Below are 13,605 nucleotides of genomic sequence, written 5' to 3'. Positions count from 1 at the left end.
TCAATGACAGATCTTATGATACAGCGCGCACACGCTAACCATTCGGCCATTTGCTGTGTCTAGCAACCAGGGTTAGTGCCGTATAAGTCACCAAGCCATGTAAGTGGTGTGGTGTTATTGAAGATAGAATTCATTCATACATACGTCAAAAAATATTTATTCATCTCTTATGTACACATTAAAGAAATATGGCTGAAAATTTGGACAAAACTATAGACAGTGAAAATGTTAAAAGTAAAACATTAATATATACAGAAGGGAGAGATCTTGATGATCGCGACACTGCTCTTGCTAATCGAGGCCGCAATGTGGTAGTCAAGGTCATGGGTGCTGATGGTCCATCTCTATGGAATCCGTTAGCTTTCACAAGCTTAGCAAAGTATTTAGCTGACTTGCGTGGTACTCTAGGGCGGTTTATATTGTCGAAATTGACTTTAAATAATCCGTCTTTAGTGTGGTAATCGTCAATCAATGATTTGTAGGTCAAGCCTCGAACATCACACCCATCCAATTCTATTGCTGTAACATAAATACAAATGACAGTTTTAGTCATATTTTAAAACTCTTAGCACAAAGCTCCTTTCAAAATGGAATTTATTCCCAAAACAACATTGAGCTCCTCCTCGGTATCGCCAGTGGTCACATTCTGTTCTACTCCACTAACCCCCGAGTTAAACTATGAGGGGGGGGGGGGGCACGCTTTCAAGTTATCTGCCCGTGATGATTGTGCTATTTTTATCGACCAATCACATAAATCGTTAATTGAAAAGGAAGCTGGCAAAGGGAAGTAACTCTCCTTCAAGAGACAAGGTTAGGAATTAGCAAGACGATAGCCTAAATAAGAGTACTAGTGCTATATAGATGTACATATTATTATTATTATTATTATTACTATTATTTTCCAATAACACGAACTTACCTTTTAGTACTTCATTAGAGTAAGTTCGTATAAAATCGGATCTGAAATCATCATCGAGAGTTGCAGAATATGAACTTAGACCTATTTCTCCAATATGAACAGCGGGGTTGTTATACTGTTTTCTGATCTCAATTAGTAACTTCCTTAAACCAACAGGATTCAAACGAGAAAAATCACTGGAATAAATAAAACACGGTATTAAAGAGACATTCCACCAAAAAAAGTAACAATATTTAATTTTAAAATGGAAACAAGTAATGCGGTTTACAGGGTTCCTAAAGTCGGGAATAAAAAAAAGTGGTATTAAAGAGACATTCCACCAAATAAATTAACAGTATTAAATTTAGAATGAAATCAAGTAATGTAGTTTACCGGTTTAATAAAGTCGGGAATAAATTAAAAAAAAAACGGTATTAAAGAGACATTCCACCTAAAAAATTAACAGTATTTAAATTTAGAATGAAATCAAGTAATGTGGTTTACCGGGTTAATACAATCGGGAATAAATAAAAACGGTATTAAAGAGACATTCCACCAGAAAAATTAACAGTTTTTAAATTTAGAATGAAATCAATTAATGTGGTTTACCGGGTTAATAAAGTCGGAAATAAATTAAAAAAAAAAACGGTATTATGGTGACATTCCACAAAGAAAAGTAACAGTATTTAATTTTAGAATGAAATCAAGTAATGTGGTTTACCGGGTTAATAAAGTCGGGAATATTTGACGGACAATATGCCCAGACAGCTGCACATAAAAGAACACTTAGCAGTTGGAGTAGGGGGGAAACGCCATTGTTCGGGTAAATCTCCCCTCATAGCACACTATATGGCGTATGCCCGTCTTCATTATCCCGGTTGGTGCAGATTACATTTAACCTTTTCTCCGTATTTGTTATAGATCAGGGGGTTTGAATGGCCGAATGGTTGGCAAGTGCGCGCAGTATCATAAGATCTGTCATTGAGTCAACTGGTGTGGTGACAAGGAGTGGGGTCGCCTGTCCAACCTCGCGGGGTTCCCCCGGGTCCTCAGATTTCCTTCCACTGCTAAAGACCCTACGCACAAGCGAATTGTTGCAATAAAATTGAACCATATGTTAGTTCCGAAATGTCCGAGTTTGTGCCGAGTGGACGTTAACACCCCCCCCCTCTCTTTCTCTCTCTCTCTCTCTCTCTCTCTCTCTCTCTTGTTATAGATAAAAGTAGAACATATCAACACTTTACCACGAATTAATGGAAATTGTCGCGGTGTTATAGTCTACCAAATAACGGTGTCTTTCGAGGACATGATATGATTTTTCTATCGAAAACACCCGATTCTACTTTATTTAAACTTAATGGAAATAAACCTCTAACCCAATTAGACAAAATGAACATGTTAAACCAGTACACGAGTCGTGTACTCTGCCGATACAATAGTTTCGTTTGCCATTTGAATGAACAAAACAAAATCATATCCCAGAAGACAATGCGGAAGTAATTACAAATGTCTGATTTACAAACGTCAAAATATTAAAGATACACTATGTAAGATTTAGATAAAGAACTAGCCATTCTTGCTATAATAGTTCGAAAGTAGATGATGTAAAATGAATAATTTGAAAATTTCATTCAAATTACTCTATTGCAAGCCATGATATTAGCCTTTGAAGGTTTGACAGACGTGTGCAATAATTTCAACCACCGTACTGGTTGATCGAAGCTAAGTCTCGGTCCTCTATATTTGATTAAATCAAAGTATCGCTGAACCATTTTAATCTATTTAATATCGGAGAAATCTGATGCCATCGAGAGTTGATTAAGGCCTGGATCAGTTAATTAATGTCTAATTAATACTTTAGAAAACATTTCAGGCCTAAAGAAAGACCTGCAATAGGCAGATTTAGCTCTTGCATAATGCATGTTTAATTCAAACAACTAATGTAGAATACGGACCACCGTTCGATTTTGACTGTTCGTGTATTTCACCGAATATAGAACATTAAACTCCATTTCATTTATTTCACCGAATATAATTAATTGATTAGAAATTACAATACAAATTTTTAAAAACAAATTTACATGTTTCATGTGTAAATGTATGATTCCTTACAAGCGTGTTAGAAAGGTAATCAGATCCACATGTATGTAATTCTAAAATTAGCACGATGGCATGCGCAGTTTGTATTTACGACCCTTTAACAACGTAAACTTTCGCTAAAGATTCCATTGTATATTTGTAAATATTTATTATTTTACGATAAGTATGACCCCATTTCTATTTTATTATAGTAATAGAATTAAGCATATTATCATTATTTAATATCCATTATATTGTTTATCATTGTCTATCGATACCAAGAATCTTGGTGCGTAGTCAAATGAGCCATTAGCAGAGGTTAGTGTGGACTGCAAGGGAAGCCAACTCTATTGTGGAGATTACTGTACTATGTGCTTTCAGGTACATTTTTGAATATTTTAATGCTCCAAAGATTAGAGCTATACATCCAATAAGTATATTGAACATACCTGGAATTATCTGTCATGTGTGTAGTTTCTTTATAATCTACAGCAAGGAAGTCAGCAGAACCTATAAAATATATACAAACAAATCTATTAGATCAATCTGATTAAAACACACATCCTATTTCGTTTCTTTTCTTATAGTTCAAAATTTCGTTTTACTTGTCTTCACAAAACTAGGATCTGGAAGAGTTGTTATATAACATGCGTTCTAGTTGATGTGAGGGATTAGCCAATGAAACGGTCTGTTACGACGAGTTCTTGTGCTCTGCACGGAACTGTGGGTAACCCTTTAGAAACGTCGACGCTGATTGATTAATCTATGTCTGGCGTCATAGGGTCAAAAGCCGCTCGTATGACGCCTGACGCGACCTCCCAGTGAAACTGGTCAGATCTTCATGTAGTGTAGGCCATCGAAAGTATACAAAATTGAAACGAAATATAGATCTGTATGTTAATCAGATTGTCTATGGAAACCGATATTAACTGAAGTTTTATGTCTTCCTTGTTCGAGTAGTCCTTCGGATGGGACGAGACATTTCATCGCGATTTTCTGGCGTCGCGATAGCACGGAGGGCCTAGTTAGGGAAACGCACAATCGTTCGGAGGGGACGAAAATCCGGGGGTCCCGTGTAAAAGATCCCTTGGTAATTGGAATTCGATATAAGATAAGATAAGCCACGGAGAGCGAGAGAGAGAGAGAGAGAGAGAGGGGGGGGGTCTAGTGGTTTAACGGTTGTAGCGTGAATGTCCGGACAAATTTTCTCTCAAAGCTCACTGTATGGCGTATACACCGACATTAACCCTCATTTCAATGTATTTCTTTTTCTACAAACAAACAACCATTACCTTTCAGCATCTTCTGTTGGTCTACGCTTAAAGTGGGTATGTTGACATCTTGAGTTTTCATTAAGTTGGAGTAATCTCCCGTTGATAAAATAGGATGTGCGAACCAGCCTAATCCAAACGCCATATCCTTTTCAACTTCAAAATGGTCCGCAGGATCGTAGGGGTCTTTAGGGTACGACCAACTTCCGGTAAGAGCTATACCGATCTGACCTTTAAAAATAGAAACAACATATATTCTACTGATATAGGACTGCGAGACACATCTTGGATTTTCAAGAGAGGCCTTCAATTGTCAAGGATTGATTCCTGTGGGTTGATCATTGAGGTGTGAATATTCCTTCGGATGAAATAAAAACCGGAGACCCATTCGTGTATACATTGGCGTGCACGTAAAGAACCCTTGACAGTTGAAAATCAACAAAACGCCGATAGCATGGCTAAATCCTTCTTGATGACACGTGTGTGTCCTGAAATGACATATGAGAATTTAAACAAATACAAAACAAACAGGGGTGAAAGGAAACCTAAACCCAAGAACACCCTGGAAAACACTTTGAATATACACACCTCTTTGTACAGGTCTAAATTCGTCATAGTATAAATGGTATGCGTGAGCATGCGCCAGGAGCATGTTATGACCAGCTTTGAAAAGGTCAGCCCGATTGCCTTGATGACTGGGTGCCATTTCTCCTGTGTTATATCCTTGGTCAGCATGAATTCTAGGATTACTTAACGTTATCCACGTCTTTACCTAATAAAGAAATAAACCAGTGACGGCTAGTAACACAATCGGATTAAATCACAGATCCTATTTCGTTTCGTTTTTTTATAGTTCAAAATTTCGTTTTATTTGTCTGCAATACACTAGGATCTAGAAGAGTTGTTATATAACAAGCGTTAAGGATGGCGTGAGGGATTAGCCGATAAAACCATCTGCCTGTCTGACGTCATATGGTCAACAGCCGCTCGTACGCCCCTTGTCGAGACCTTCCAGTGCAACTGGCCAGCCAGCTCTTCATGTAGTGTTGGCCATCGAAAGTATAAAAAAACGAAACGAAATATAGATCTGTATTTTAATTAGTAACACGAATTTCATTGCCTTGTCAGCCTAGGACAACACTGATGAAATAATAAGATTATATACAACAAGAACGAGTGGACAATACCAACCATGGAACCAAGTATGACGTTCATCAATCGATGCATGTTATCGTCCAGATAACAAGCATGTCCAGTGGCGTGTGGATCGTACTCGAATGGGGACAGCCTTAGGCTTTTATAAAGGAGCTTAGCCCCAAGTTCAAAAACTTAATCATTCTGAAATTTGCAAATGTAATGAACAATATCAAAAATAGATGTATACCACTTTCACTATCTCTTAATCTGTGTCATCAACAACCGGCATTAACTCTGTTTTAAATAAAGGGTGCACGAATGCCTTCAGATATCACAGGCTTCAAGATAATTATCCTCTTGCAGTATAACTTCATAATAAGATTTTTGCTATAACAGACTATATATCTCTCCAATGTCTTTGACAAACCTAAACCTTCCCGAACTGATTCCTAGTTTAGCTGTAGATGAGAACCTTCATGTGACTGATTATAAAGAAGGGATCCAACTCTCAACAATCCCGATGAACTCTTTGGGCTTACACAATGAGCCAAGAGCACTGCAGGCATCTCTTGATTGTAATAGAGAGAGAGAGAGAGAGAGATAGAGAGAGAGAGAGAGAGAGGGTTTAACGTCCACTCGACACAAACTAGGTCATTTCGGGACTAACACATCGTTCAATTTTATTTCTATAATTTGCTTGCGCGTAGGGGAGGAAACCAGAGGACCGGGAGAAATCCCACGAGGTTGGACAGGCGACCCTGCTCCTTTTCACGTACAGCCGGGGATTCGAAACCACGCCAGTTGACTCAATGACAGACCTTATGATACAGCACGTGCTACCCATTCGGCCATCAAAAAAAACCTTGATTGTAATTTTTTTTGTTTTTTGATTGTAATAAAAAGCGACGGAAATAATATAAAATAGCTAATATACCCGATCTCCAAATTCATTAAAACACAAGCGAGCATATTGGTGAAATGCGTCGACCGTGAAAGCGTCCAGCCATCCACCACGATCCTGTAATGCTTGAGGTAAATCCCAGTAATATAGAGATATTGCTGGTGCTATTCCAGCATCCACCAGTTCATTAATCAGATTATTGTAATATCGTATACCGGCTTGATTCACAGTTCTGGTAGTTCCGTCAGCCATGATTCGTGACCATGATATACTAAATAGATAATGCTTTGCCTAAAATTGAGAAAATTATATTGATTTAAAAATACATCGAACAAAAGAAGGAGACGAAGAATTTTACAAAATGACAAACAATGCTCTGTCAACGCTAATAGCCGTTTCGATTTATTGTTCTGTGATGTATAAGGCTATTGATCGTCATTTTCGTACAAAAATATCTAATTTTTTACGGATTAAATAACATATAATTAAGAACACAAAATGAACACATTACCAGATAATCCCCGGTTTTTGTTCAATCAATTGAAAAGAGTCCCGTAGAATAATATGTATATGTGTCTCTGGCCTGTTCAGGTCGTCTCTAAAGGATGCGAAATTTTCAATTCATTATGTATCTTTGGAAATGCGAAATGAAATTCAACTAGCAAGTGAATCATAATCCATGAAATGGCAATCAGTGGCTTTAATATTAACAAACTAAATGGAATGGTATGTAAGTGGATATGGAATTTGAGAGATAATTTCAGTTTACATTGATTTGAGTAAGAGCTCCTAGATCGTCTAAATAATGTATATAGCTGTCTGGTTTCTTGTAGTCGGAATTATTGTCGGAGATTGACCTATCTTCAAAACGATCCCATATACTTTCTCCTTTACCTGTAATATATAATAACACACGTTAACTTCATCATGGGGGGACTGAATATTCCTGGGTACTAAGATATTCTACACTTCAACATTTGGGCTACTGAATGCAGTTTGGGTGACGTAGTAATGCAAGGTTCCCACTATCACTATTCGTGCTGCGAGTAATCATGGTGATCCTGTCAGATCTTATCATATATTGAGGTCATTCGTACCAATCGTGTTGATCGTATCGAAACGTATCCGAGCCTATATGCACGTACGAGATCGTGGACTCAATAGGCACAATCCTATCTCAATGCATCGCACGAAAGTGGAAACGTAGCATAAGCTAGGACATCAGAATGTTAACAGTTGGACACCTACTCTCCGAAAGAAAATACACATGTTTCAAAAGACCCGTGTTAAATGGGACGACAAACCTTACTCAAGTGTTCAATTTGGTAGTTAATGACCATCAGCAATTCAAATTCGATAAACACAATGCACTTCATACAAATCACAATACTAAGTAAAATAACTGGTTGTTTATTTTTTAAATATTGACGAAACAATCTTTACATACCATCAGCGCGACCGCCACCTTCTACTCGGTAAGCAGCTGTAGATGCACCCCAAGAAAAGCTTGCTGGAAAATCTCCATACAAGAAATCATCTTGATATGGTAAGACAAGCTTGGTGGCAGGGTCGCTTGTTGAGCCCTGAAGAAAACCGTTGTCTTTTATTAGTTTGTAATAAAACGCTGCCGAAGCTTTGGGTCTTCTTGGTCTCTTGGGGTCATTAAAGTCAACCTGATACAGTCCAAATTTCTGAGATGTAGCACTTCCCCATTCAAAGTTATCCATCAATGACCAAGCCATGAAACCACGAACTTTAACTTTGTCCAAATCGATCGCTGAAATAAAGTCAAAATTACTTTATAGTATAGCCTATTATGACTCACACCAGTATGTTACAACGCCTCGGAATATTCCCCTTTTGTTCATGGATGTCTTCCATTATTGTTAAGTTTGTTTTCATTTTTTCTTGACGCCACGACAACTTTACAGCACAGAGGACGTATACGGATGACCCATGCATCCGATGGAAGACCAAACAGCTCTTTATTCAGTGTTCTTTTAGTGTAGAAGTGTCGAAATACGACAACAAATGAAGAAATAAGAATTAAGGACTATGAATTAAGAAATAAGGACGACTAAGAACATTGAATAAAGAGCTGTTTGGTCTTCCATAGGATCCATTAACATGATTCGATATCTATGTTAGTTGTTGTTTGAAATGTATTGTTTGAAATGTATTGTTTGAAATGTCGTTGTATATTGTGCTGTCATTGTGGTTGTGTCTTGTGTAATTGTGTATGCGTGGTGCGGTCCTCCTGCACCACGTGACTAACGTATACGAGAAATTTATTTCATTATTTCGAGAGTACCTAGTATGGAGTTGGCTCGGTAACCAGAGTGTAAGGGATAGGGTTAGGTGTTCTGTCATTTTGCTGATCGAGAAAGACACTTGGAATTTCCAAGCCTGGCACGTAAAAGATCCCTTGACAGTTGGAATTCGATATTAGGGTAGGGCGTAGTGCCGCGGTCCGGGCAAAATGTCCCTCATAGCACACTGTATGGCGTATGCCCGTCTTCATTAGCTCAGTTCGGAGCAGAACAGTAGGACTTTAAACCACATTTCATTTCATTTGAACTATTATAGAAAGAACTGTCAGCGCTTTATCAATTGGGATTCCGCTATTATCCAGACAGCCCTAACGTTGCTCAGAATGAAGTAATTTGACTGAAATGTTCAAGATATTGCCTTTTCATTATGTAGTGTATAGCTATCAGCTCTTTACCTAAATTTTCACGATATTCCCTTTTCATTATCTAGTGTTTAACTATCAGCTCTTTACCTAAATCTTACATAATGCATATTTAAATGAAAGGCTGTGATATTGTTATTTGATTGACCTACCTTTTAATACTTCGTTTAGATAATATCTATAGAATTCCACACGATCAACATCATCTCTAGTACCCGTTTTATCACTTAAACCATTCTCTGTTATATAGATGTCTTCAGCTCCAAAATTAACCTTCGCCCAATTTAACAACTTTCTTATAGACCAAGGATTCACGGTTAACCAGGTTGAAGCTGATCTATAAGGCGAAGAAAGAAGGTATAAAAAAGTCGTTTGTATGGTCACATATACATTCTCGGTATTCCCAGTGGTATCGTTCCGTTCTACTCCACTAAACCCTGGGTCTATTTACATAGGACACATGAAGTCAAATTATCTGCCCTTGATACATGTGCTATTTTTATCGACCAATCAAAAACAGTAATGTTAGTAATCTTCAATTAGCATAGGTCTAACTGTTCCCCAAATTTTGTTTGGGTTGATCTTTTTACCACAGATGTCGCAACATGTGCTCAAATGAATGTATGGGGTTAATCAAGTAAATCTTGAAAACCATAACTGTAAGAAGCATACATCGTCGCTCCTTTGATGAACATACGAATTTGATATAATTAAGTGTTGAGAATTATGTGTTTGAAATTTGCGTTCTGTTGTTATATCTGTGGACATCAAATAATAACATTCATTTGTGATTTAATATTTCATACATATACATCAGGAAACCGAACGCCATTAACATAAATGTTATTATTTGATGGCTACAGAGATAACAACAGAACGCAAATTTCAAACGCATAATTCTCAGTACTTAAATATATCAGATTCGTCGGTTCGCCAGAAACGCGACGACTTGAAGCTAGCTGTCGCACAAAAAAACCCTCAAAATCATGAATATTCAATAAAACATTCCAGATAAAATTAAATAATAATGAATTTATACACCCCTCTTCAATTCTTTACCAAAATAATTTGCAATGAAAACGGATAGAAGAGCCTATAAATAACAGTAACTACATTCGTGGCTGACCAATTAGTAGGAATTACAGGTTGGCGGTGTCTAAAACCAATGGTTGTCTGCGATATCACATCGGTGGAAGCGGACGTAAGATACAACTAACTCACATTCATAAAACCAATGGCTAAGAATGCGGTAAATACAAATCAACAGTTTTAAAATAATTGTGTGGCATCTATGTATAAAATGTTTTTTCTCTCACAAATGCTGGTTCATTTAGATAATTTAATTCCTAAAAGAAATGAAAACGGTTTGGATCAAACTTACTTCTTCCAGTTGGGATCTTTCATGCCTGTTATTCCAAAATCTTTACCATACTCTGATTTTTCCATCCCAGCTGTATCATTTTCTACTTTCGTTACCAAATCAGCCGAATACAGATTTAAACCAATATAATCATGGGAACCTTATAATATAAATATCAGCCGAATACAGATTCATGCCAATGGTTTAAACATCAAATATCATATTATATTACATTACAATTTTTAAAGATATGATACAAAAACAAGCTAAGGATGTGACCATATAAATTACATATTTATACCCTTTGTCATGCCAATAAAATCATGGAAATCTAATAATATGTCTGTTTAAATCACCTTGCTATACAGAAAACTGGTGCTGGATTGACCTTGACAGGCTTGACAGGCTGAACCCTAGGCCATCGGATTCTAGTCAATAATCCTACTTTTGACCATGGCTTTAATGTGGGTAATCTTACCATTGACCATGTTCATGTGGTCTGTGAATATGGGTGACCTTACCTCTGATCATGTTCATCTGATCTGGTGTGATGTGGGTGACCTTACCTTTGATCATGTTCATCTGGTCTGGTTTGAATGTGGGTAATATTATCTTTGATCATGTTCATCTGGTCTGGTTCGAATGTGGGCGATCTTACCTTTGATCATGTTCATCTGATCTGGTTTGAATGTGGGTAACCTTAACTTTGATCATGTTCATCTGATCTGTGAATGTGGGTGACCTTACCTCTGATCATGTTCATCTGATCTGGTGTGATGTGGGTAACCTTACCTTTTATCATGCCTTTTTTGGTTTGTCTGTCGTGAAAGGTAACCTTACTTTTGATCGTATTTATCTGGTCTAGTGTGAATGTGGGTAACCTTACCGCTGACCATGTTCATCTGGTCTGGTTTGAATGTGGGTAACCTAACCTTTGAACATGTTCATCTGGTCTGTCGTGAATGTGGTAACCTAACCTTTGGTCATGTTCATCTGGTCTGGTTTGAATGTGGGTAATATTATCTTTGATCATGTCCATCTGGTCTGTCGTGAATGTGGGTAACCTTACGTTTTTTCGTGCCCATCTGGTTTGTCGTTAAAGTAGGTACTCTTATTTTTAATCATGTTTACCTCGTCTGATCTGGTGTGACAGTAGGTAACCTTACCTTTGATCATGTTCATCTGGACTGGTGTGAATGTGGGTAACCTCGATGTATTAAAACCCTGTTCTTTACTGATTCGATCGATGCGTTCTCTCATTATTGGTGGATAATCACCATTGACGTAGATTGGATGTCCAAACCAACCAAATGTAAACTGCATCGTCCAGTCAGAGGCTTCGTAGTCAGACAAACTGAGAGGATTCTTTGGTTCTGCCCAATTTCCATTCAAGGTGATGGTTACTCTACCTAGAAGAAACAACAGAAGTAATTTGAAGACAATTGATGGAGAAGTTAACTGTTACACAGGTCCTGTTATGTACGGGGCCACGGTGGCTTATTGAGTAAGATGTTGACTTGCTAACCTGGAGGCCCTGTGTTCGATCTTTGCATTGGCCGAGAATATTGATCAGGATTTTCCGGCGTGGTTCTCACTTGCTATTGGTGTAGGACGGAATTCCTGGCAGGTGACAGCCTATAGTCGTTCGGATTCAAAGAAAATCCGAGGTACCGTGTACACATTAGCGTACAACTAAAAGATTGCTTGACAGTTGGAATTCGAAATAAGAGTAGGCTGTAGCGCCGCTGTCCGGGCAAAAATTGTCCCCATAGCACACCGCATTGTCCATGCCCGTCTTCATTAGGCCCATAGGAACACAAAAGCAGGACGGTAAACCCGTCATTTCATTTGCAGTCGTGTACACATTGACGTGTTGGTAAAATAACCTCTAACAGATGGAAGTATAAGGAAACATGGCTGTCCGGTAGTAGACGTCTCGCATTGTTCTTTAGCCACAGAAATAAAACTTAACAAATGTTAGTCTCAACGGAACTGACGTGGGTTGACGAGTTATAAAACCCCATTCAATTTCGTTCCATAACTGAATTAAACACGAATATAGTCACGATTTTTCCTCACATTACTTAATAACGCCATATTGTCTACCCAATAACTACTTTTTGGGAGTTATTTCCCCTTATGAATGTTGTTGGAGGGCAGGGCAGTTAGGAAGATCGTTAAGCCCTTGACAGTTGTAATTCGACGAACAATAGACGGGGAACGCCACTGTCTGGGTAAACTTTCCTGATAACACACTTCTTGACGTATGCCGCTCAACCGGGGCTATATTGTAAGATCCTGAATATTTTAAAAATTTTATTATAAGTTTTAACTGTATATATAACCTGTTTTCTTTCATGTTAATTCTGTATATTCATATAAAGTATTTGCTATTTATTTTTAATCATATATGTTATCTGTGATATTTGTTTTGATTGATGGATATCAATATATTTCTGTGATTTCTTTTATTTTGTGTCGAATAATTCGCCATATGTTTGGCGCAAAAAGACCGGTGGGTGCTGACGTGCAATAAAACCGCATTTCATTATTCATTCTTGACATATCCCCATTTTTATCTTTAGCATGGTATATGCAGGCATTGCACTTACCTTTCTGGGTAGCCGCATATTTGGTATGATAATGTCGATACGCCATACCGTGAGATATTAAAACATTATGTGCTTTCTTGTACGGCAGAATTCCATCTTTTCCCCGTAAATCAAAATTACCAGTGGTAAAAACCTGTGGTTCGTTAAATGTGATCCACAGTTTAACCTGCAAATAAATATAAACTCAGACGTACAATCTCAATATAATCCTTGAAATGGGGAACTAAACGATGGGTGCTGAATGAATATACATATTATAGTACTTTATCTCCAAATTCTTTGAAACGTGGGAATAGTACGCTGGGTGCCGAATGAGTACACATTAACGGGAGTCTTGAACGATGGGTGTCAAATGAATACAATACTCCAATCTGATTAAAATAAAGATCTATATTTCTTTTTTTTATACTTTCGATGGCTTCTACTACACGAAGATCTGACCAGTTATAGTTGGAAGTCGAGTCAGGGGTCATACGAATGGCTTTTGACCCTATGACTGCAGACATTTGATTAACCAATCAGCGTTGATGTTTCTAGTAGGATACCCACAGTGTCGAGCATCGTACGCCAAGAAATCGTTGCAGCAGACCGCTTCATTACCCTTTCCATCACATCATCCAGAACGTTGGTTTTATAACAACTCTTCCAGATCCTA

The 13,605-nt window shown here is 37.7% G+C and overlaps 1 protein-coding gene across 1 annotated transcript in view; it reads right to left on the bottom strand.

Annotated features, from left to right (window-relative positions):
- Positions 1–178: 178 nt before the first annotated feature.
- LOC126824536 (lactase/phlorizin hydrolase) overlaps positions 179–13,605 on the bottom strand; it is a 43,599-nt gene continuing 30,172 nt past the window's right edge. Inside the window, exons 17-29 of the mRNA XM_056101974.1 lie at positions 12,951–13,116; positions 11,505–11,747; positions 10,905–10,958; positions 10,360–10,498; positions 9,131–9,315; positions 7,734–8,063; positions 7,056–7,180; positions 6,320–6,577; positions 4,837–5,020; positions 4,270–4,479; positions 3,427–3,487; positions 920–1,095; positions 179–519 (exon numbers count right to left, since the gene is read on the bottom strand). Of these exons, the coding sequence (XP_055957949.1) occupies positions 179–519; positions 920–1,095; positions 3,427–3,487; positions 4,270–4,479; positions 4,837–5,020; positions 6,320–6,577; positions 7,056–7,180; positions 7,734–8,063; positions 9,131–9,315; positions 10,360–10,498; positions 10,905–10,958; positions 11,505–11,747; positions 12,951–13,116 (2,472 nt within the window). The remainder of the gene's footprint in view (positions 520–919; positions 1,096–3,426; positions 3,488–4,269; positions 4,480–4,836; positions 5,021–6,319; positions 6,578–7,055; positions 7,181–7,733; positions 8,064–9,130; positions 9,316–10,359; positions 10,499–10,904; positions 10,959–11,504; positions 11,748–12,950; positions 13,117–13,605) is intronic.

The sequence above is a fragment of the Patella vulgata genome, chromosome 6, assembly GCF_932274485.2.
Source record: "Patella vulgata chromosome 6, xgPatVulg1.2, whole genome shotgun sequence".
Classification (NCBI taxonomy): domain Eukaryota; kingdom Metazoa; phylum Mollusca; class Gastropoda; family Patellidae; genus Patella; species Patella vulgata.
The sequence above is the reverse complement of the archived record's forward strand: the minus strand, read 5'-3'. Positions and strand labels throughout refer to the sequence as shown.